The sequence below is a fragment of the Myotis davidii genome, unplaced genomic scaffold, assembly GCF_000327345.1.
Source record: "Myotis davidii unplaced genomic scaffold, ASM32734v1 scaffold150, whole genome shotgun sequence".
Lineage (NCBI taxonomy): Eukaryota > Metazoa > Chordata > Mammalia > Chiroptera > Vespertilionidae > Myotis > Myotis davidii.
In genome coordinates this window covers 2,615,057-2,639,649 of record NW_006283437.1, presented here as the reverse complement: position 1 = coordinate 2,639,649, position 24,593 = coordinate 2,615,057, and the positions used below count along the sequence as shown (strand labels likewise).

Sequence of the window (24,593 nt, the reverse complement as noted above, 5' to 3'; positions counted from 1 at the left end):
GAGGGCGCGGGGGGAGGGGGTACTGCCGGGCCACACACTGCGCTTCACTGTGACAGCGACCCAGGCCTGCAGTGCTTAACTGAAGACCATCAGGACCGGAGGGATCTCAGTCCCTTCTGTGCCCCTCCTCCCTCCCAAGTCAGTGCACTAAGCTGAGTGTCCACTAGTAGAGCAGCTGGGGTCTGCTTGATTTGGGCCCATTTTTACCAGAGTGAGGAGACCAGGTGAGCAGAGCTTGGGGGAGAGATGTGTGGCGTGTGCGTGTGCGTGTGTGTGCGTGTGCGTGTGCGTGTGCGTGAGGTTGTGTTTGTCGACAAATAGCTGGGCTAGGCTTGCGCCTGGCTGTGTTGAGGATGTGCCCACTCCCTACCCCGCATGGCCCAGGTACAAGAACGTTGGCAAAGACCAGCTTGGGATTCTGGACGTGTAGTGATGTGAATTCCCCAGCTCAGGGCTGGCAGTGTGGTCCGCGCTTTGGGGAATGTTGGCTGGCCGGCTCCCAGATGTCCCTTTGGGTTAATCCTCACTGACTATTTTTAGATTTTCCACCAGACCCTAAACGGGCATGGATAGGAGCCCAGGGCAACAACAGATAAGAGGAGTTCCTCTTTCCCAGCGGATGCCTCTGTGACTGAACGTCCCTGTTACTTCTCCAGCAATCAGCCAAGACCATCTTGAGGGGGACAGAGGAAAAGTGTGGGAGCCCCCTAGTGAGGACCCTCTCTGGGAGCCGGCCGCCCCTGCTCCTCCGCCTGTCAGAGAACTCTGGAGACGAGAACATGAGTGACGTGACCTTCGACTCTCTGTCCTCCTCCCCATCTTCAGCCACGCCACACAGCCAGAAGCTGGACCACCTCCGTGAGTGATGGTTGGCCCCGGATCCTTGTGATTGGAGGGACAGGTGCCAGGCCTACAGAGCTAAACTGGCTTTCCCTGAACGTTAGACTTAAACACACTAACTAAAAAGATTCATGGCCCAGAGGGTTTTACAGGCGAGTTCAAGACACAGGTCATCTGGATGCTATAAAATAACCCGTGTTGTAGAACACACATTTCAGTGTGTTTTAGGAAACTAGCAAAGCTTGACAAAACACCAAAAAAGAAAACTATATTCAGGCCTCACTCATAAATGTGTAATGCAGAAATTCTAAGTAAGGTATTAACAAATAAAGACTGTTAGTAACTTAAGGGCATCGTCTGTCACAGACGGGGTTTTCACAGGAATCAGGGTGCTCAGCATTAGGGAGTGGGTTAGGGTCACATGACTAGGTCAAAGGAGAAAAACCATCATTTCTGAAGCTGAGGTGACAGCTGGCGACTCTGGGGATGCGGAGGATGGTGTGGCCATTGCTCGGCCGGGGCGGCGCAGCGGAGCGGGAGAGGGTTTCGGTGTCCGAGTTAAAGAAGTCGTTAGGCCTCTCCACAGAGCAGGTATCAGCAAACAAGGTTGTTTGTTTTAATGTTTTTATTGATTTTAGAGAAAGAGGAAAGGAGAGGGAGAGATAGAAATGTCAATGATGAGAGAGAATCATTGATCAGCTGCCCGCTCCTGCCCGACACTGGGGATTGAGCCCGGAACCCGGGCATGTGCCCTGACGAAGCCGAACTTTGACCTCCTGGTTCATAGGCTGACGCTCAGCCACTGAGCAGCGTCCGAGCCCGAGGAAGTGTTGTAGGCTCTGTGGGCACAGTGTGCCCTCGCCGTCTGAGCGCAGTGTAGGTGCGGCTAAGCAAACAGGCGCGGCTCGTGTGCCAGCGCTCCTGCTGTGGGCATCAAAGTTTCAATTTCATGTAATTTTCACATATCAGGAGATATTACTCTTTTCATTATTTTCAATCATTTAACAAGGGAAAAAACCATTCTTAAAGAAACCACATAAAAACAGGAGATACCTGGCTGGTGTCGCTCAGTGGTTGATCTTTGACCTATGAACCAGGAGGTCATGGTTCGATTCCTGGTCAGGGCACATGCCTGGGTGGTGGGCTCAATCCCCAGTGTGGGGCGTGCAGGAGGCAACTGACCAATGATTCTCTCATCATTGATGTTTCTATCTCTCTCTCCCTCCCCTTCCTGTCTGAAGTCAGTAATATATATTTAAAAAAGAGAAAATCAGGAGGCAAGCCAGGTTTGGCTCAGGGGAGCTCCAGGCAGGAGCCAGACTGGGCCTCCGGGAAGTGGCTGGATGTGAAGCCGTCTGGGTCCTCACTGCGCGCTCCGGAAAAGCAGGCCAAGCCTGCATGCGGGCCTCGTCAGGCTTGTGGCAACGGAGGCCTGGGACGTGACCACCACTGTAGCATGGCCATGTCCACCCCGTCACGGAGCAGAGCCACGCTCCCACACGGCTGCTCTGCCCTCAGGTGTCCGGCATGGCGCGCTTCTTTGGTCCCCAAAGTACAAATGGCCTTTCTTCCTTCACAACTGCACCCCGTGGGGCCGCCTCGGGCCCTGCACACGTGCTACAGACATGTCGCTTTATGACAACCCCGATTAAGCCACCTGCTCAGGGCCCACAGCTGGCGAGAGTTGGAGAAAGTTCTCAAGGAGGAAAGAGAACTGTAGCCCCGGGTGCTGACAGCAGTTTTCTCCCTCTTTTTGCATCTTTAAAATATAAAAAAGGCTTCACCAGGTGCAGCCAGCTCTAGGCTGTAGTTTGGTCTTGGGGACTTCCCAGCAGTGGCCCCAGCACATCATCTGTCTGTGTTTTCTCCTGCCCAGATTGGCCAGTGTTCAGCGACCTGGACAACATGGCTCCCCAAGATCACGACCATCCCGACAACCACCGGGTGAGGAGCGGGAAGGAGGAGCAGGCTGGGCGGAGAGGACAGTCCAGGGGGAACTGAGGGTGATGCTCAGGGTCCGAGGTGGGCAGCCCCGGTCTGCTCTGCACGGGCCAGGGGCCGACGGAGGGGGTAGGGACACAGGTAATCTCAGCCTCCCGCCCACAGGCGCAGTGTTTTCGGAGAGAGCCGGTTAGAGAAGCCAGGAGCCGGTTAGAGAGGCAAGGAGCTGGCTAGAGAAGAGGGACCCAGGTCAGCAGCAGAGACAGCTGCGGCTCAGCCCTCAGCGGGCTTGGCCCCTGTGTGGACAGCTGCGCTGGGGAGGGGGCCACTCTCGGTTGGATAAATGGAACAGGTTCTTGCAGCTCTGGGGGGCTCAGTGGTAAGAAACGGAAAGCATCATATTTGCATTCAGGCAAACATATCCCGGCGTCACATTTAAAATTCAGACTTTGTAGGTTTGTCACACTCGCCCAGACCACCACTGCACCCTCAGATGGCTCCAAAGGTTCACGTTCACTCTTGGCTGCGTTTCAGAATGGTTGAGGGCAAGGAAAAAAGATTAGCTGACACACGGATCATCACCGAGGGCAGACGCCGTGTGGGGACTTGGTAGATGCTTCAGTTCGTCCCTTTAACAGACATTGGCACGCGACATGCCTCGCTCCCTCCGCCCTCAGCCGCCTGCTGCCTCCCATGCCCACTGCTGGGCAGGCCTCCGAGCATCCCTGACTCAGACCTGAGGACACTGAGGCCAGAGAGGTTGGCCACTTTCCCTGGTCACTGGGCGACAGAGCCAGTGCTCAGGCTCACCCTGACCACTGCCCTTGGCCTGCACTCTCCATCTCGGATGGGTTGGCCCCCCCTTTCCTCAGGCAAAGAGACCTCGGGCTGGAGAGGTTGGCTGCCTCACCCAGGGCCTGGAGCTGGGGTTGGCGGGGGCTCGCTGATGTTCAGCTTGGTCATGATTCTAGAACAGCCGTGGGCAAACTACGGCCCAAGGGCCGGATCCGGCCCGTTTGAAATGAATAAAACTAAAAAAAAAAAAAAAAAGACCGTACCCTTTTATGTAATGATGTTTACTTTGAATTTATATTAGTTCACACAAACACTCCATCCATGCTTTTGTTCCGGCCCTCCGGTCCAGTTTAAGAACCCATTGTGGCCCTCGAGTCAAAAAGCTTGCCCACCCCTGGTCTAGAAGGAGGGACAGGGGTGCAAGGAGCAGGCTGCCCGGAGCTTCTGAGTACAGCCTGCAGTCCATGTTCAAAAGGAGCCTTCACTCCACCCCCTGAACACTGCAGCTTGGGGGTCTGTAAATAACGCCTCAATTTTAAAAATTGGGGGAAACACACCCAACAGAACAGCCGTTCGACTCACACAGGTACAGGCTCTGGGGGAGGCTGGCCGGGAGGCCTGTAGGCGCCTGGGTGGAGGGGTCCCAGCCGGACCAGGGACCAGGATCGCATTGTGTGGGCTTGCGTGGCTCCTCCCTGTTCCGGGGAGTAAGACAAGTTTCACATTTAAGCTAGTGATGCCAAGCTTCTTTTAAAAAGATACTTACATAAGTAAAATAAAATGGCTTTCTAAAGGAAAACCACAAGTGAGAAGTATGAGTCCATGTAAGTGGCTTTATCTAGAGGAGGAAGAGAGGATGGGGGGTGGAGAGGGATGCACTAGAGACCTACATTTTGACAGTAGTGTTTTAATTCCTTTTACAAACAGAAGATCTAGCCCCAGCCAGTTTTCCCAGTGGTTATAGCATGGCCCTCAATTCCAGTCAAGGGCATGTGCCTCGGTTGCAGGCTTGATCCCCAGCCCCAGTCAGGGCATAGGCAGGAGGCAACCAATCGATGTGTCTCTTACATCGATGTTTCTCCCTTTCTGTCTCTCCCGCTCCCTTCCACGCTCTAAAATCAATAGAAAAATATCCTCAGGTTAGGATTAACAAAAGTAAATAAATAAAAATGCAAGATCCAAAGTAACTACGGCCTACTGTTGAGAGTGACAGGGCCAGGGATAGGAGGGGTGTTCACCGTGGTCTCCACTCCTATTGTGTGTTTGAAATACTTCTCAGTAAAGAAGGAAAATAATGAAAGTGGGAGCTGAATAGTGATGCAGAACTCCAGGCTGGTAGATACATTATGGTGGTCTTAGCTGTTGTAAATTACACCAGATTCCTTTCTGAACAGGACTCAGATCTGGAACAACAACAACAAAAATATGTGGGTGACCTGTGCGGTTTGGGCAGAGAGTGTAGTTGTAGTAATATGGGCCCCAAGGCTGCATTTCATCTGTGGCTTTAACCCTTACCCCAGCCTTTGTTTTCCTGCCTGTGAAATGGACGGGCCACACTTAACACTGCACTTCCTGTGATTCCACCATCGGTTTCACCCTCACAGCCCCTGACTTGGGTGCTGTAATGAGTCCCCATAAGAAGGAAATCGAGAGGGCAAGCAGCTGTCCAAGGTCACAGCTGGCGAGTCCCAAAGTCAGACCTGAGCCGAGCAGTCTAGCTCTACTGCTCAGTTGTCATGCAGCCAACACGGGCAAGAGGAGGACGTCACGTGAGATGATGGGGAAAGGAGAGGAAGCAAACAACTGGCATGTCCAGATGTCACCCCCAGGCGCCCACTGAGATCTCGGGCCATCTTCTCTCCACAGGACTCTGAGAACAGTGGGGACAGCGGATACCCCAGTGAGAAGCGGGGTGAGCTGGATGACCCAGAGCCCCGAGAACAGGTAGGGAACTCCTGGGAAATAAGACCAGTTTTCTGTTCCCTCATTGTCTGGGAGGGTAGAGAGGTAGGGGGAATGCAAGTGGGTTATGAGAACATGATGAATAAATTACTAAATAAGCTCATTTCAGGAAAAGATGGATGCAGGGCCCCAGATAAAACAGGCAAATGGGGACCAGTGTAGTAAGGAGCCCAGGATGGGGTTAGGCACAGGATTGAAAGTGGCTAAGCAGAGAGGATGCTGGGTAAGAGGCTGGCCCAGCTCCCAGGCACTGGGAGAGCTAGAGGACGGGCTTCTGAGGCAGCTCCCACGGCTTCCGTGAGGGTGGCCTCGGCAGTGGCACAGATGTCCCACCAGCCGTGCCAGAGTCCGGCCACAGGGCGCCTCCGGGAGCCCTCTGGCCTAGCCTTGTCCTGCAGGAAAGACATGCGGCGGGAGCCAGGACTGGGCCCCGTTTTCTGGGATCCCCCGTGAGGAAGGCTGTGGCTGCTCCGGCACATGGTCCGCCTGCTGCCAGCACCCGCTCGGCCTGCCAGGCGGGCTCCAGCTTCCCCGGGGGCGGGCGTCCCTGAGAGGCGTTTCTCGGGAGGAGGCTCCTGGCCAGCCCGGCCTTGGGGGAAGCTGCTCTCTGGAACTCTATTCTCTGCATCCATCAGGGCCACTCAAACGGTAGCCAGCGGGACGAGTCGGACGAAGACAGCCTGGGCAGCTGCGGACGGGTAAGCTCCCCGAGGACCCCCTGCTGTGCCGCGCGCTTGCCTCTGTTTCTCCCCCTCACGTCACCGCAGCCTGCCCGGCACCTCACAATCTCCTAAAGGCAAACGGTGCACAGAAGCCCATCTCCTGGGCAAATACCTTCTGAGCCCCTGCCTGGGTGGGATGATGGGGGCCTCTGGGGAGGGTGAGGGGTGCCAGGATCACCCGCCCTGGAGGGGCATCAAGCAGCCACAGCTCACTGCTAAAGCCCCGCCCACAGAGCCATTCGTGACATTAATTAACTTCCTCCTGACGCCACCCAGGGGGACAGGCTGATGTGCTCGCCCCCATTTCAGGATGAGGACACAGGTCTTGTTAGCCTCCCAGCTCCCTGGCTCCCTTAGGCGCTCCTGACCCTCTGGCGGGCGAGGGCGGGACCACCCTTGGTGCCTGTGCTCTTCGATAGCTGCCTGTGCGGCACTGGAGCCCGCCCCCCGCCTCCCGCCCAAGAGACTGAGGAGGCTCTCCCACCTGCAAGGTCCTTCCTGCCCGTGGGCACACCTCCAGGCTGCTGCTCTCCCACTGGGGCCTCAGTCACACCTCCCGCCCAGAGCCTGCCCTGGTCGCCGGCTTTCCTCCCCACCCTCTGGCGCACAGAGGATTGATTCACCAGGGGTTCTTTCCCGGTCGGGTCAGGGCTCAGCCAGGCACGGGCACGGTTTTCAGCGGTGACACCACCAGCATTCTGAGCTGGACCACCCTCTGCCGCGGGGCCGCCGTGCGTTGTCGGGTGTTTGGCACACACATCTGCCTGGCGCTGCTTGGAGGAACCTGTAAACTGGGTTGTGTTTATTTATTTATTTTTTAAATATATTTTTATTGATTTCAGAGAGGAAGGGAGAGGGAGAGAGAGAGAGAAGCATCAGTGATGAGAGAGAATCATGGATTGGCTGCCTCCTGCACACTCCCAACCGGGAATCGAACCGTGACCTGGGCATGTGCTCTGACCAGGAATCGCACCATGACCTCCTGGTTCGTAGGTCGAAGCTCAATCACTGAGCCATGCCGGTGGGGCAAAACCGGGCTGTGTTTAGCTGGGAGACATTCCCGGGAGCACCCGGTTGATGCCCAGAGGAAAGCGGAGGGATCTGACTCTGGTGCGTGGAGAGCGGGCCAATGGGCCGCTTGGGGCCCAGCCTCCCGGCCTCACCCAGACTGACCCTCCCCAGAGGTCCCCACCGTCCCACCCAGACTGACAAGTGAGCGACGCACTTCTTTGAGCCGCTGCGGGCTGTGCTGCTGGCCTTGGTGTCCCGTTGCCGCCCTAGGCCCTCGGTGCCCACGAGCTGACAGAATTTGAGTGACTAGAAATGGACCCTGTTTGTCCTAGAAAACTCGACACCATCAGGGTTTGCTCCCACCTGGCCAGCCAGGCTCATGTCATGGGAGCTGCTGACAGCTGTTGACGCCTGTCTGTCCCCAGCCCCGGCCCCTCTGGCCTGGAAACATGCCATGCCCGGCTCTCTCCCTTCAGGTCTGTGTGGAGAAGTGGAACCTCCTTAACCCCGCCCGCCTCCACCTGCCCAGGCCTTCCACTGTGGCCCTGGAAGTGCACAGGCTTAATGCTCTGGACCTTGGCAAGAGAATCGGGAAGTCCGTTCTGGGGAAGGTATCGGTGATGCCTTTTCAGAGCCCTCTCTGCACTAACCCGGCGCTCACCTCCGCTCATGACTGCCTCCTGTAGGCTGGCTGGGGACCCTGGGGTGTGGCCGTCGCCTCCCAGACTGCCCAACCAGCACCCCATCTGTGTGGCAGGTCCATCTGGCTATGGTGAGATACCACGAGGGCGGGCGCTTCTGTGAGAAGGACGAGGACTGGGACCGTGAGTCGGCCATCTTCCACTTGGAGCACGCAGCCGACCTGGGCGAGCTGGAGGCCATCGTGGGCCTGGGGCTCCTGTACTCGCAGCTGCCCCACCACATCCTGGCCGACGTCGCTCTGAAGGTGAGAGGGGCTGGGACCAGCAGCGGCCTCCCCAGCCCACCTTCCCAGCCTGGGGTCTGATCACCGGGTAGAGCCCCCACTTCTGAGTGAGAGTGGGTCCCCGGCCTGGGGACTGAGTGGAAGGGACAGTCCGATTTCCAGGCAGGTGCAGCAGGGGTGATGGGAGAAGCAGGACAGACACGTGGGAACAAATGAGGGAGGGTCCTGCCTGGGGCTTCAGGGTCAGCTTGCTTCCTGAGCACTCGCTCCAGTGGTACCCTTAGAGGCTAGAACAGTCCAGCACATAGTAGGTGCTTAGGATTTGCTTGTGAAATCAATGAATAAAATGATATTTAAGTTAGAGCGAAAGGCCAAATGGTGATGAAGAGCAGTTCAGGGAGAGGGGCCGCACACAGGCTGGCGGATCTAAGGTCTGGAGGCGATTGGTGCGGCCGGAGCCTGCGGCATGTGGAGGTGGCGCAGGAGGGGAGGCTGCGTGGGGTCTGGAACTGCGGGACGTGGGGTGGGAAGCCCATGAGTCCGCTCCCCCGCCTCCCTGGCCCATGGCACAGTGAGGAAAGCACTGAGTGAGGAGGTCCCGTCAGGGTCTACAAAACTCAGTCTTTCCCCGGAGAAGTTGAGAAGCCCTGGTCGAGCACGCGGATGGATAGGCGGCTGGGTGAGGCTGGGCTCAGCATGGCCGGTACAGCCCTCCTCACTGGCCTGGATGTGGCCTGTGGGGAGGGGTCTCAGACCAGAAGAAGGCACTCCAAAGCCCTTTATTTATTTAACTCTCTGAATAGGTAAGAGGTTTATGTGATCAAAACCTTTATTTTCTTTAAAATTTTAGTTTGTTGTATAGAATTCCATGGTGTATTAGTTTCCTGTTGCTGCCATAACATATGACCACAAACTAGGTGGCTTAAAACAACAGAAATTCATTCTCTCACAGTTCTGGAGACTAGGAGTCCAAAACTAAAGTGTCGGCAGAGCCCTACCTGGTTTGGCTCAGTGGATAGAGCGTCGGCCTGCGGACTGAAGAGTCCCAGGTTTGATTCTGGTCAAGGGCACATGTCCGGGTTGAGGGCTCGGACCGTGCAGGAGGCAGCCGATCAGTGATTCTCTCTCATTATTGATGTTTCTATCTCTCTCTCTCCCTCTTCCTTCCTCTCTGAAATGAATAAAAACATTTTTTTTAAAGTGTTGGCAGAGCTGTGCTTCCTCCTTCCTGTCTCTTTCAGCTTCTCATGGTGCTGGCATCTGTAGCATCCTTGGCGTATAGATTCGTCACTCCCCTCTTTGTGTCTGTCTTCACATGGCCTTCTGTACGTCTCTGTGTCTCTTCTCCTCTGACAAAGATACCAGTCATGCCCTGCAGACTGAAGGGTCCTGGGTTCCATTCCTGGTCAAGGGCACGCACCTCAGTTGCAGGTTCCCCACCCCAGTTGGGGTGTATGTGGGAGACGACCAATTGATGTGTCTCACATCAATGTTTCTTTTTCTCTCTTTCTCCCCGTCTTTCCTCCCTTTCAGTCTTTCTAGAAAACAATGGAAAAAATATCCTTGGATGAGGATTAAAAAAAAAGACGCCAGTCACATGGGATTTAGGGCCTGCACTACCCCAGGATGACCTCAACTTAACTAATCAACATGTTAACATCTGCAAGTCCTGTTTCCAAATCAGGCCCCATTTTGAAGTTCTGGGTGGACATGAATGGGGAGGGACACTGCTTAACCCAGTGCACAGGGTTCCCTTCTACCAACACAGCGTATTTTCACCCTGTTTTTCTCGAACGTTAGCCTGCCACGCACTCACCTGGCCCTAGGCTTTCTCACCGGCAGCATCCACAGCTCCCCTCGTGGTGTAGAGAAAGTGCCCTCGTTCTTTTCCACAGTTGCGTGACCTTCTGTTGGATGGGTGCTACGTGCTTACCAACTTGTGCCCTGTCGATGGGCACTGGGGTTGGTTCCATTCTTTGAATATCACAGAAATTGCTGCAGTGACGAGCCTTGTACACATGAAGTTGAACTTCACAAAACTACCATGTTTATAGGTCAGGAATGGTCAGATATTGGCAGTGTCATGCGGTTCAGTCAGGCCGATTATCGGGCCCGTGGGCAGAGATAACCCACCGCCGGTCCTATGGCCCGTGTTAGACGGTGAGGGCAGGCCTGGTGCAGGGAGGGGATCTGACAGGCGGGTGACGTGTCTCCCACCTCCAAGCTCATTCAGCCAGTGCTGCGCCGGGAGTGTTCACCCGCTGGCTCCCGGGTGGGAGGAAAGGTGTGCACCATCTGCATATAAGTTTATTATAAACGTTACTGACATAAAGAATGTGGAACACTTGGGGTGATGAACACAATGCAATCTACAAATGATCTACTATAGAATTGTACACGTGAAACCTATATAATTTTGTTAACCAATGTCATCTCAATAAATTCAATAAATGAATAAAAGAATGTGGAGCACCCTAGTTGGTTTGGCTCAGTGGGTAGAGCATCGGCCTGTGGACTGAAGCGTTCTGGTTTCAATTCCGGCCAAGGGCACATGCCCCAGTTGCAGGCTCAGTCGCCAGTAGGGCGCATGCAGGAGGCAGTCGATTGATTCTCTCTCATCATTGATATTTCTATCTCTCTCTCCCCCCCTCTCCCTTCCTCTCTGAAGTCAATAAAAAATATATATATTTTTTAAAAAGACTATTGTAAATTCGATATAGTCAGGGCATTCTCACAGGATGCTTTCGCTACTTGTTGTGGAACGTTATATCTGCTACCCACTTATGGTTGCAACTGATGGGGCTGTGACATTCTGACATAAATATTGGCCATTATAAATATTGGTTGAAACTCTCATGTACTTTAGTGTGTAAGATGAAGGTGAAATAAGGAAGATCTCTGTCAGAACCGGAAGTTCGTTTATTTGCCGCTGATACGAGCAGCTGCATTGCTGATAACACTGGAGAATGTTTCTTCAGTTTCCTGTGCCAGCACAATACAATGACAGGCACCAACGCTTTTAAGTTAATCTGCATCATGAATATTTTTTCATCTCTTTTTCAACCAAGACAGTCAAAAAGACAGTTACTCAAACCTTCACTTGTAGCGATTTCCGCTTGCTGTGGTGTAAATGTGGCAATGTCATGATAAGTATGACGTCGCTGAACACGGCATTGGGAGGAAATGTGCAGAAGGCACGGTTTTACGGTGCGTTCACCACAGTTTCCAAAACCAGTGGTTCTCAGCCAGCCGTTCTGCCCTCCCTCTTTCCAGGGGACACTGGGCTATGTCTGGAGACATTTTTGTTTGTCGCGACTCTGGGGATGCAACTGGCACTAGTGGGTGGAGACCAAGGATGCTGCTGAATACCCTGCATGGCACAGGGCAGCCCCACAGCACAATCCCAGGTTCCAGACCATAGGTAAGAGGCAGCACATAGTGAAATACTAGGAAGCGATACCTTTTTGTTGTTGTTAATCCCCACCTGGAAATACTTTTTCCATTGCTTTTCAGAGAGTGGATGGGAGGGAGGGAGGGGGAGAGAAAGAGAGAGAAACATCAATGTGAGAGAAACACATTAACTGGTTGCTTCCTGCATGCGCTCTGACTAGGGGCGGGGAAAGAACCCTTGACCTGGAATTGAACCCGTGACCCTTGGGTGGACAGGCCAACACTCTAACCACTGAACACACTGGCCAGGTCTGAATTAACAAAATGTGATATATCTACACAATGGGATGTTATTTGGCCATAAGAAGAATGAAGCATTAATACCTGCTACAACATAGATGAACCCTGAATGCTGTATGCCAAGTGGAAGGAGCAGCCACATATTATAGGATTACATTTATATTAAATGTCCAGAATAGTGAAATCTCTAGAAACAGATGATAGATGAGCCTGGCCGGTGTGGCTCAGTGGTTGAGTGTTAACGTATGAACTAGGTGGTCACAGTTTGATTCCAAGTTAGGCACATGTCTGGGTTGCAGGCTTGATCCTGATAAGGGACCTGCAGGAGGCAGCCAATCAATGATTCTCTCTCATCGTTGATGTTTCTATCTTTCTCTCCCTCTCCCTTCCTCTCTGAAATCAATAAAAGAGAAACAGTTGTTGCCCAGGGCTGGGTAGGGAGGTGACAGTTCAGGGCATGGTGTTTCGGTTGTCTGAAATGGTTACGGTGATGTTGCACACTGTGTGAATATGCTGAGACTGTTGATTTGTGTGCTTTCATTGGGTGGATTATGTGGTGTGTGAGTTATATCTCAGTAAAGCTGCTGAAATGTTTAAAGCGTGGGAGCAGAGAGCCCTGCCCTGCGGAGGCAGGACGTGAGTGGCTCTTCGGCTGCCTCGGAGCAGATAGACGACAGGGGGCAGGAGAAGGCTGAGCTGCTATTCTCTCCTGGTGGGCACCCAAGGAGCATGGCACCAGGTGCCCGCCCGTTCTTTCTCACGGTGGGCGATTCTACAGCAGCCCCAGCCACCGGCTCTCACAACAGTCAGTGGGAGAAGGCTGGTCGGTGGCCCTGGCAGCCCCTCCAGTGCAGGCCTCATCTCTCTTCTCTCCCCTCTGGTTGGTATTGACAGGAGACGGAAGAAAATAAAACCAAAGGATTTGATTACTTACTGAAGGCGGCTGGCGCTGGTGACAGACAGTCCATGATCTTGGTGGCACGAGCTTTTGACACTGGCCAGAACCTCAGCCCAGACAGGTACTGTGGCCGCCACTCAGGGGGGCTGGTGGGAACGGGCTCCCGGTGGGAGCTTCCCCTCCGGGACCAGCACAGACCTGGGTTTCGGGCTCGGCTCCCCCCTGCGTTCCAGTCCGTGGCCTCAGGCCCTTCAGTGTGTAAACGGAACGGCTGTGGAACCTGCATCCTAGGGTTGTTGTGTGAGGGTTAGAGGAGGTGGAACTCTCCCCGAGCCTGGCGCAGAAGCATGAGCCCAGCTTAGCGGCAGCTGAGCCGGTAGAGGTAGAGGCTCTCCTGAGAAAGAGTCTGAAAGGACGTGCAGCATCGGCCGCGTGGTTGTCCCTGGGTGGTAGGATCTGGGTGATTAGAATTTCTCTGCCTACTTTTATGTTTCCCTTCTGAGAGGAGGGGGCAGGAAGCAAGCCCAGGGTAGCTCAGGCCTGGAGCGGGTTTCCCAGGGTGGCTGAGCCTCCTGAAGGCAGGACTGCAGGTGCTAGCTCTTCCTTAGCTGCCGCTCAGGGCTGGGCTGTGCAGGGGGAGGAGGGGCGGTGGCCCGGCTCCATCTCATCTCCGTGGCTTGACCAGTGAGTCGTCCCAGAAGTCCAGGCTGAGCAGAGGACAGTGGGGGAATTGAACTCATACAGCAAGCATGCCAAACTCCAAGGCTCACACGGGCCAAATAAACAAGGTTGAAGTGTATGTGGCCGCAAAAACACAAAAGCTTCAATTTTCATAGAAATGTAGGTTTATTTCAGTAGAGACATGCTGAATACAAAGGGCTGAAATAAATGAGTCATCGTTAACATAAAATAATAGAACATTTTAATAAAAATGAATATTTTTTCTTGAACATTAACTTACCAGACACTGAATTACTGCACAAATAAGTGTAACGCAAATAGACCTATTTTTCTTATTCTCTGAAAGCAAAATGTTTCCTGTTGCGCACACCAAACAAGTCAGTCCAAGACTAATGACGTGGCCATCGGCTCCTAAAATATTCGCTGCTGGTGTTAGTGAGGAGAAATGGTGTGCCTGCGCGTAAGGGAAATGAATGCAAGACGATGATAGTAATCAGCCATTAGCGAACGTTGTAGTTCGTTATTAATAATTATATAGAACAGGATATTGTAAAAATTAAGTTACGAAATTTTTATTAAAACGTTTTTTACTTACCTTATATTGGCTGGGCCGCAAAAATATTGGTTGTGGGCCGCATGCAGCCCGCAGGCCACGAGTTTGACATGCTTGTTGTAAAGGGACCCATTGCTGATGCCCTGTGGTCCTCCAGGGGTTCCGGCTAGGCTGCCCGCTGCGTTAATGAAAGTGGGAAGAGGCAGTTCTAACCCGCGGCTCCGGGAGGGAGCAGGTGAGCACAGTCATCCTCTACACCCGCAGGGGGCGCAGCCTGGCAGCTCCTCTTCTCCAGGTCAAGGTCTCCTGCCCCTCTCACTGGGTGAGAAGGAAAGTCAGGGCCGTGGCTCTATCATGTCAAGCTCTCAGGGCCTGAACCATCTGGACACGCGGCCGCCTACATATCGTGCAGACAAGTACCTGCTCTTTGCTCCCTGGTGTTCGGACCGCTCTTTCCCTGGTGGTGTTATCTCACTGAGAACAGGAACCGGTGTTTGCTGTCTGCAGCCCCATGTTCCACGCAGGGCCTGGCTCAGTGGTTGTTCGAATGAATGGGCCAACACATCTCGTTGGCACACACAGGCCGGGCGGGCATGTTTGGCCCCATTTTATGAATGAGTTAACTAGTTCCGAGAGCGAAGGGACTTGCCATGGTCACATGGGAGCAGGTGGCAGAGCGGAGCCCAGGTCTTCTGGCCCCTCCTACAGTGGCCTGCCACAGGACTACACTGTCACGGACGGGAGATGAACAGAATGACACGCATGACTGTGCGGATCAGACGCCGTGAGCCTGGTGCCCACCGAGTGTGCCGGGGAAGCCCAGCCTGGCGGGTGCCGGGGCTGGGCACCGACAAAACCCTGTGTTGTCTTATGACTGCCTTTTTCTTTGACACGATAGTTTCTGTTGTTGATTTGTAAGAATTTTTCAGATGTTAATGCTAGTAACTCTTTGGCATATGAGCTGGCTTAAAATTTTTTTCAGAGATAACTACTACCGATGTGGGGGGACAGGGTCACTCGGTGACCACTGTTTATGGGGGTGGAAGTTACATTGATTTTTGATATTTATGTAGTTTAATCTTTCAAAGTTTTTTATATAGCTTTTACTATAGTCATTTTTTTTATTCTTCTTCCTCATTCCAAGCTGCTCCAGCCTCTTCCATTCAGGGAGCGTTAATTAAGGGCCACTCGGGTAAGGCAGGCCCCATGGAGGCCCAAATTTCCACCTTCTCAGAAGTTACCCCCAAATAGGGGAGGAAACGTCATTGGAAACTCCAACGCAGGGTGGGCACCTACCCCTGGGCGTGGCGTCGTGGGGTGGATGGGGCGGGAAATATTAGGCCCTTCCTTTCTTCCTCATTCAAATTTCAGGGCAGATCTGCTTTGCCCGTCAAGACCAGGGAGGGTCAGGACCAGGGGGGCTAAAGGGGTGCAATATGGTTTAGTGGCTTCCAGACAAATGTCAAAACCTCAGTTTGGTGGGTGTGTCACCAATAATGGTCAGAGATTCCCCTTTTCTGTAAAATAAAGTGGAGTCGGGCTGGCTCCTGAAGGCGGTCCGGGCCAGCGTTCTTACCCACCAGCGGGCCCTGCCTTCCTGGGCCTTCGGCGTCTTCGGGGAAACTGTCCTCAGCATTGAGTAAACAGACGGAGGCCACTGTAGGAAACGGTGTCTGGAGACAGTGTCTCTGAAGACGAGGCATAGAGCTGAGGAGCCAGTGTGGGCATCCCAGCTGACAGGGCAGCAGGGGCAACGGCAAGGAGCAGATGGAACAGAGAGCCTGGCATGGGGAGGCTAGCAGGAGCTAACACCAGGCTGAGCCAGGCCAGGGAGCACCCGGCGGGGAGGACAGCAAGTCCGGTAGCTGCTTTCCGGGAACGCTCGTGAGACCCACAGGCCTTCTTCCAGCGTCTCTCTGCCCTTTGCCGGCATGCTATGAATGCTCACGCGCCCGGGTACAGTTAGTGCGCCCAAAGGGAAAGCTGCTACCCTGCCTGCTCGGTCTTGTGTGTTTAGATTTGCTTAGAACCTGTGTGGTTTGGCCATTCACGTGCTGCAGCAGAAGAAAGAGCTGGGGCCAGAGGGGCCGAGCAGAGAGGGAACCGGCTCCTCCCCAGAAGCCTGCCCGGTGCCAGCTGCACAGGCCCAGCGTGAGATGGGCCACAAGGTGACCATTCTCTCACGTGACCTTGAGGCCTTGGCAAAGGGGACCCATTCGGCTCCTCTCTTACCCAGTCATAGGACAGACTGATGGTACCAGCCACTGCTAATGCAGGCCCACAGGGTGCTACCGTGTTCACACTGGAGAACGCCCCACACCACTGCTGGAGAGCCGTGGGATGCACCAGCCCCGTTAGGGACAGTGAGAGACGGCGCTCTCATAGATGTGTAGCCTGAGGTGTGGACGGTGCCCCTGCGATGCGGTGGCCTCTGGGGCTGTGAGTCGGGATTCACAGGTGGTGGCCCCCTGGGATCCCGGACTTGGTCCTCCCGCCGCTGGGCCTTCTCCTTCCTGCCGGCTGCCATGGTAACCTCCCTCTTTTCCTCTTTATCCCCTGCAAGGTCCCGAGACTGGCCGGAGGCCCTGCACTGGTACAGCACTGCCCTGGAGAAAACAGACTGTGACGAGGGCGGTGAGTACGACGGGGTGCAAGACGAACCCCGGTACACGCTGCTGGCCAGGGAGGCCGAGATGCTGTCTGTGGGCGGCTTCCGGCTGCAGAAAGACCCGCAGAGGTCAGGTAGGTCGGGAGACCTGCCCCTGAGGCGGGCGGGCCGGGCAGGAGGGACATGATTCCTGTCCCACCGGCAAGACACAGGCTGCGAGCGGCTCTTTCAGATGCACAGGCCCGCATTCTGCCAGGCTGGACCCACAGGCGCAGGCTTAGGGGGGCTTCACGGAGCTGGTGTGCAGATGAGCGTTTTCATTTTAATGGTTATGTATCAGGGGCTGGGGTTTTAGGGTGTTGGTTTTTTTTATTATTATTAAAAAATCAATTGAACTGACGTTTTCATCACCTAAAATTCACCATTTTAAAGTGTACAAGTTCAGTGGTGTTTAGTACCTGCACGATGTTGAGCAACCATCGCGACCATCTCAGTCCAGAATGCTTCCACACGCCGCAGAGAGAGCCAGTCCCCGGGAGCAGTGGCCTCCTGCCCCGCTTCATTCCTGCAAACACTAGCCTTCCTTTTGTGTGGATTTACCTACTCTGGACAGTTCATAAAGAGAGAATCATACAATATGTGGCTCTTGTGTCTGGCTTCTCTCACGGAGCATAATACTTTCGAGGTTCATCCATGTTGTAGCATGCATTAGCACTCCATTCCTTCTTATTGCCTCATAATGTTCCATTGTACAGAGAGATGTACTATATTCTGTGTATCCGTTCAGCAGTTGACGCACACATTGGATATTTTTTCTGTTACATAATAAACGTACTGAACTCCTTATTTCTCTTATTTCACAGGTATAGGGGTAGAGGCCAAGTTTTTAAAAAAATGTTAAGGGTGTATAAAAAATCAAGCAATCCTTTAATTCCTTATTTGGAATTTCTAAATCTCAGAAGCTCTGAAAAAACCGTTTTTGTTCATGTGGCACAAATTCACTTGGTGGCCAAAGCTGTCCAGAACTGACATGGGGCCGTTTCTAATCTTTGTTTCTTCCCCTTGCATACCTTCTCCAAGTGGCCCAGCATAGGCCTCAGCCTGCTTCTCATTGGCTCAGATGGAAGCACCCCCCAGCCCTCATGCCAGTCATTGAGATGGCTTCCTCTGATTGGCTGTGCCTCAGTCTGGGCCAATCGCTGCGGCCTGGTGGGGAATGAGGAGGGTACTTTGTTTGGCCAGACTCTGATCGCTTGACCGCCCAGAGCCCCACCCGGGTCCTGCGGAGGGAGAGGGAGTCAGTAGTATTTGGGGAGCTGTTCCCAGGGAGGGGAGGGGATACTGGGCTGGCAAAAACACCAGGTGGCTCAGCTGTGTGTGGCCCACTTTGCTGTCTTTCAGGCGACTTGTACACGCAGGCAGCCGAGGCAGCGATGGAAGCCCTGAAGGGCCGGCTGGCCAACCAGTACTACCAGAAGGCGGAGGAGGCCTGGGCCCAGATGGAGGAGTAACGCGCCAGGAAGATCACCTGGGCCGGTCCCCACACAAGGGCTAGAGGGGAAAAGACCCACCGACTCATCCAGGGGCTATTTGGGGTATTTTTAGTGTGTTTACATCAACTTTTGTACATCATTCTTTGACTCATAAAAACGTCTTTGCTATCAGCAAAGACACATAGCTGTCCCCCAGGTGGTGTTTTGGGGGCGTGGGGATTGAAAAAGCAGCCTAATGAACCGGCATATGGATTTGAGGTTCTTTTGTTTTGTCACAAGATGCTAGAAAGTGCTTTTGGAAAATCTTAGGACTTCGCTCCCCAGCATTTTCAGGCTGGACTGCACTCTCAGGCCCACAGAGCCTGTGTCCTGAGCCGGATGAGGAATGTGTCGCTGCCCGTGAACGCTCCGTGAACTCTCCGTGGGGGCGTCCGGTCCCAGCGTAGGGCACAGCCTCTCTTCGCAGCACTTGGAAGCATGCATGGCGTTGCTCCATGCAAGTGGATGGTACAACGCCCGGGCCCTCTTCTGCCATGGCAGAGGGGAGGGCCCGCACACGGACTGTTTTCTACCTTTTAGTTTAATTTCCTTCCTGAAATGCAACTGATTTCCTGGAATACAGCCGAATTCCATTTTGAAGCATGGTTTCTACAGGGGGCTTGCCAAACAGGTCTGGCTTGTACACACGCTTTCCTGCCTCCCAGTGCTCGTCAGCGCGTGTGGGAGGGGGTGCGCCTAAGGCTCCCACAGGGAAGGACCGTGGCCGCCCTGGCACAGGATCCCCTCGTGTTCTCTCGCAGCTGATGTCCAGCCCTGTCCTTGGCATCTTCTGCCTGAAGTGAGCCTGCTTTCCGGTCACTCACAGCAGGTGCTTGCAGCAGCAGCACTTCAGGTTTATCTGCCACGTGGGAGAGCGAGGCGGCAAGAACTAACTACAAACACTCACTGACCAGTTCCCACACGGCCAGGCTATGGCTAATTGTACATAATGAGCTTTTTCTTCAGAAAGATTTCCGCCTGAGCCGTAGGTCACTCCCCCAGCCTGAGTGGGAAGCTGCTGGACGAGCAGCGTTGACCTGGGAAAGCCTGCAGAGGATGGCGAAGGCTGTGCCACTTGGCATGAGCACTTGCCATTGTTTTTGAGGGTTATTGGGAAGCAGAAAAAAAGAAAGAGTTCAGCCCTCGCTGGTTTGGCTCAGTGGATAGACCATCAGCCCTCAGACTGAAGCGTCCCGGGTTTGGCTCTGGTCAAGGGCACATACCCTGGTTGTAGGCTTGATCCTCGGCCAGGTCGGGGCATTTTCGGGAGGCACCCAATCGATGTGTTTCTCTCACATCGATGTTTCCCTCTCTGTCTGTTTCCCCCGCTTCCACTCCAAAAAACCAATTAAAAATTTCCTCGGGTGAGGATTAAGAAATAAAAAAAAGAATTCAATTAATATCAGTATGATTTCAGTTTGTATTTCAAATAGCAAAGAAAACAGACTGATTTGATGAACTCCAAGTGATTAAGGAGCTTCTCTTTATTTGTTTAAAACACAGAGCGTGACATACAAACCATTCTGACCTTCTCATTGAAAGAGGCCGTGCTGTGGAGCTGTGAGCCTGTGCAGCTGGTTTCAAAAGCCAGAGTGTGCCCGGGAGGAAAAGCCAAGCAGAGCCAAGACCACCGGGGCAGTCCTTGGGCGGACCTCTACGTGGCTAGCCCTCGTTTGCATGTGGGCTTGTCACGGCCAGTTCCCTTTAGAAGCTGGGGCTGATTGCTCTTTTGCCACTTGCAGCAGATCAAGTAGTAGTTTTTTGTTTTAAACCAGTTGCATGCAGTTAAACTGCATATGTTAAATGTAAGTCCCAAGCAATTTCACTGTGACTTCTCTCTTCAGAGTAATCAAGCCTCATTGTAATCCATGCTCCTTTGTTGTTGTTAATTCAGCCAGCCCCCCACCCTCTCCTAGACTTCATTTGCAAACCATTTGTTCCCTGATCACCTCTCTCAGTTCTTAGGTATGCATTAGTGCTTTCCTTTAACACTGGGATCCACAAACGTTTATAAAGGGCCAGATAGTAAATATTTTAGGCCATATGCTCTGCAGGGCTCAGCCCTGCTATGGTAGAGCAGAAGCAGCCATAGACAATTCTTGAGTGAGTGGGCGTGGCTGGTGTTCCAATAAAACTTTATTTTGAAAGCGGGTGGCTCACCTGGGCTGTAGTTTTCCCACCTCTGCTCTAACCCTTGATTGAGACCTACTGTGTTAAGCTCTGGGCATGAGCTCTCGCAGTTTTCTGACCTCCAGGGCTCAAACACACCGTGCCTTGGCACAGAGTAGGCACTCAGTAATTGTGAACAAAGGAGAGCCGGTCACTGCACTCACTCTTCGCAGCTCTGGTCTTCCATGCAGTGAATGATGCAGTGTTTGGATTGGCTCGAACCACCACCCCTGCATCTCCGCCCGCCGCCCACATGGCCTTAATGTCGAAGGTGGTGCCCTCTCCTCCCGGAGGTCGCGACGGCCTGGATGTAGAGTTAAGCAAATGCTTCTCTAAGGACCATTGAGAGTGAAATGATCAGTAGGATGTTGAGATCCTCCTGAGCCAGAAGAAGACTTTACTTCATCTTCAAAACCTAGTTTTGTGCTCTTCACCATCTTTCCTGCGCTCCGGCGGCCGCAGCCATGAAGGTCGAGCTCTGCGGTTTCAGTTACAGATCTACCCTGGACACGGGCGGTGCTACGCCAGGACCGACGGGAAGGTTTTCCCATTTCTTAATGCAAAATGCGAGTTGGCATTCCTTTCCAAGAGGAATCCTGGGCAGATAAACTGGACTGTCCTCTATGGAAGAAAGGACAGTCGGAAGAAATTCAAAATGGACAGTCAGGTCAGAAGAAATTCAAAAGAAAAGACCGGCCGTGCAGTCAGATTCCAGAGGGCCATCACTGGTGCATCTCTTGCTGATATAATGGCCAAGAGGAACCAGAAACCTGAAGTTAGGAAAGCTCAACGAGAACAAGCTATCAGGGCTGCCAAGGAAGCAAAAAAGGCTAAGCACGCGCCTAAGAAGACAGCACTGGCTGCTGCGAGGGCTCCCACAAAGGCTGCGCCTGAGCAAAGGGTTGAAGCCTGTGAAGGTTTCTGCTCCCCGTGTTGGTGGGAAATGCTCAGTTGGCAGATGAGATTCTTAAATAAAGACCTGACTATAACTAAGAACACACACACACAACAACAACAAACCTAGTTTTGTGCCTTCTAAAGCTGGCTAGGGCATCTCCTTTTTCCACAAATGCTGAGCATGCAAGCAACAGTCCCCTATCCCCTCTCCCCGCCACCACCACTACAAATACCCAGGACAGTCCAGCCCCACTGGAAAATATCAGACTATCTTCAATGAAGAAACAGATGAAGGTCTGGGAGATTAGATAAGCAGAGTTGGGGATGTCATCACTGAAGTTCTGAAAGGTAGAATCTTCACAGTGACACTGCTGGTTAGCCGCTAAGCTGGAGTAGGGTTTTGAGAGCTGCTGTTATTCAGAGGACTTGGAAAAGAAAATTTAAACTTAAACTGGTCTGTAATATCCTTTTCAGTTTTACTACAGGTGGGAAAAAGTGGGGAGGGGCTTGGCCCTGGTCGGGTAGTTCTCTTGGTTAGAGCATCTCCCGATACACCAAGGTTGCAGGTTCAATTCCCAGTCAGGGCACATACAAGAATTAACCAATGAATGTATAAATAAGTGAGATAACAAATTGATGTTTCTCTCCCTTTCTTTCTCCCTATCTCTGTAAAATCAATCAATAAAAAAAATATAAAGGCTTTATTAATGTAAGAAGGGGAAAAACAAACACCATTGCGTCTGAATATTCCTCTTCCCTCCCCCTCATTCGAGGCATTGTGGGAATTTATTGAATGCCACCTTGATGGCCCAGCCAGGTAAACTACCTTTTTGCTGTTTCAGTGACTTCATTTCTTGCCACCCCCACCCCTGCACATTTGTTTGCAGTGCTGGACATGTTTTACCAGTCAGCAAATGTTTACACAAGTGTATGCAACTTGGGGGCGGGCAAAATATGCATATTCTCTGCGTGGATTTGTGCGTGCTATTCGTGTTTCTAGTCTCTGGGGTAACCATGTAACCTAGACAAGGTGGACACTGGTAGAACCCAGAGAAGTGGCTTGCAGTATATATTTGTTTTCGCATATGTATTAAGTTCCATTTTTGTATATTACAAATAAAGTGGTTTCTTCCCATCTGGTCTCAAATTCAGATGTCTCCTGTTAGCAGACGTGTTAAAATGAACAGTCCTACCACTGTGCAAAAGTAAACAAGCACTTTTACTGTAATACTAGAGACCCAGTGCATGAAAATCGTGCGGGGGGGAGGGGTGAAGCTTTTATTATATAGGATAATTAGGGTTCCCAAAAGATTTGGTGTCTCTATCTTGACATACTTGTCTGTATTTAAGGTCACCAAAAGGACCCAGTCTGTTTGGGGCTGTTTGTTTTTCCCTTTGATGAGCCCTTTTCTTTCTCCATGCAGCACTTATGTTTCTGACTATGCACAATTTTAGTTTTTCTCATTATGAGCTAAATCAATTTCGAACAATTAGAGCTCTTACTGTTAAATGGTATCTATTGGGGAAAAAGAAGTATAATAATCTCAGTTAAAATAAAAGAAAGTAACTTTTTTTTTCTTTCTAATCCTCACCACGGACACATTTCCATTGATTTCCAGGGAGAGAGTGAGGAACATGGATGCGAGACAGAAACCTCAATCAGCTGCCTCTTGACCAGGAATTGAACCTGCCACCCTCTGGTGCACGGGCAAATGCTCCAACCAACTGAGCCACACTGGCCAGGCAAAAGAAAGTCTAGGAACAAGAACCTAATTTTTAAGTTTGAGAAAGATCAGAGAACTAGAGTGGGGGAGAGAATCTAAAAATTAAAAAACATTTATTGGAAAAAAGGATGTGTGTTCCCAGAATAAGAGGGCCCATCAAGTGCATAGCCAATGGATAGTGGACCTATACCAAGATTCATCCTCACAAAACTTCAGAACGTTAAGAACAAGGAAAATATCCTGGAAGCTTCCAGAGGGTAAGAACCAGTCGTATACAAAAGATGGAGAATCAGAATGACTTCAGCAGTAACATTGGAAGTTGGAAGAGGATGCCTTCTAAGTTCAGGGGGAAATGCTCTTTAGTCTACAATGTTAAGTTCAAACTCTTAATCAAGTATAAGAGTAGAGCCCTAACCGGTTTGGCTCGGTGGGTAGAGCGTCGGCCTGTGGACTGAAAGGTCCCAGGTTCGATTCCGGCCAAGGGCATGTGCCTTGGTTGCGGGCACATCCCCGGTGGGGGGTGTGCAGGAGGCAGCTGATTGATGTTCCTCTCTCATTGATGTTTCTAGCTCTCTATCCCTCTCCCTTCCGCTCTGTGAAAAATCAATAAAATACATTTTTAAAAAAAAAGTATAAGAGTAGAATAAAGACATTTTCAGACATGTAATGTAATCTCTTATGTACGCTTTCTCCAGAAGATACTGGAGGATTTGCTCTGTCAAAAGTATCACCCTGGCTGGGTGGCCCAGTTGGTGGGAGCATCATTCTGTACACCAAGAGGAAAGGTTGTGGGTTTGATTCCCAGTCAGGGGACTACCTAGGTTGTGGGTTCAGTTATCATTTGGGGTGTGTACAGGAGGCAATCAATCAATGTTCCTCTCTCACATCTATGTTTCTCCCTCTCTCCCTCTCCCTTCCTTTCCCTCTAAAAAAAAAAAAATCAATAAAAATATGTCCTCAGGTGAGGATAAAAAAGGCGGGGAGAGAGTATGAGGGGAATAGCAACAACAAAATAATGAGGCCAAGTCAGTCCCCAGATGAGGGTGAAGGATGATGCTGTAAAAGTAGAGTATACCGCCCCTACCAGGAGGCTTTGGGAAAAATGTCTTCCAAGAAGCTGAAGCTGTAGCTGAAAAACAGGTTCAGCTGCTTGCCTTAACGAAAGCCAAATTCAGGAGACAGGTGCTGGTGCAGAAGGAAAGAGGTTTATTCAGGCACCCTGACCTGGGAGAATGGTGGACTCCCATCTCAAAGACCATCCCCCTTCCTGCTCAAGCCCATCATTCTTATAGTAATAGGTAGGGGAAGGCTTTTTTTCTATCCATCTTTCTAGCTTTGGCATGCTCAGGACCTGATCATTCATCTTTCCAGGTTTTGGCATGCTCAGCATAAGCCCCTCCCCCTGCACCATCTTGGCCAATGGGGGAGACTCCCCGGCACTCCCTGACTGTCTATATCAGTGATGGCGAACCTATGACACACGTGTCAGAGGTGACATGCGAACTCATTTTTTTGGTTCATTTTTCTTTGTTAAATGGCATTTAAGTATCCTATCTAATAAAAGAGAAACATGGTAATTAGCGTACGACCGCTACCCTTCCCATTGGCTAATCAGGGCGATATGCAAATTAACTGCCAGCCAAGA

The 24,593-nt window shown here is 52.1% G+C and overlaps 1 protein-coding gene and 2 long non-coding RNA genes across 3 annotated transcripts in view; 1 reads left to right on the top strand and 2 right to left on the bottom strand.

The window, feature by feature from the left end:
* The window catches only part of EEF2K (eukaryotic elongation factor 2 kinase), a 49,483-nt gene extending 31,120 nt beyond the window's left edge, over positions 1–18,363 (top strand). The window contains exons 9-17 of the mRNA XM_006753644.2: positions 634–858; positions 2,717–2,784; positions 5,443–5,520; positions 6,174–6,236; positions 7,748–7,882; positions 8,029–8,217; positions 12,781–12,905; positions 16,582–16,760; positions 18,028–18,363. Coding sequence (XP_006753707.1) covers positions 634–858; positions 2,717–2,784; positions 5,443–5,520; positions 6,174–6,236; positions 7,748–7,882; positions 8,029–8,217; positions 12,781–12,905; positions 16,582–16,760; positions 18,028–18,137 — 1,172 coding nt within the window. The 3' untranslated portion in view covers positions 18,138–18,363. The remainder of the gene's footprint in view (positions 1–633; positions 859–2,716; positions 2,785–5,442; positions 5,521–6,173; positions 6,237–7,747; positions 7,883–8,028; positions 8,218–12,780; positions 12,906–16,581; positions 16,761–18,027) is intronic.
* Positions 15,134–16,575, bottom strand: LOC107183121. The gene is made up of 2 exons (XR_001513892.1): positions 16,203–16,575; positions 15,134–16,072 (listed from the first exon to the last, which is right to left on the bottom strand). It is a non-coding gene; the product is annotated as an uncharacterized LOC107183121 (long non-coding RNA).
* A 2,480-nt stretch (positions 18,364–20,843) lies between the features above and the next one.
* LOC107183120 overlaps positions 20,844–24,593 on the bottom strand; it is a 15,259-nt gene continuing 11,509 nt past the window's right edge. The window contains exon 3 of the long non-coding RNA XR_001513891.1: positions 20,844–20,948. This is a non-coding gene — a long non-coding RNA (uncharacterized LOC107183120). The remainder of the gene's footprint in view (positions 20,949–24,593) is intronic.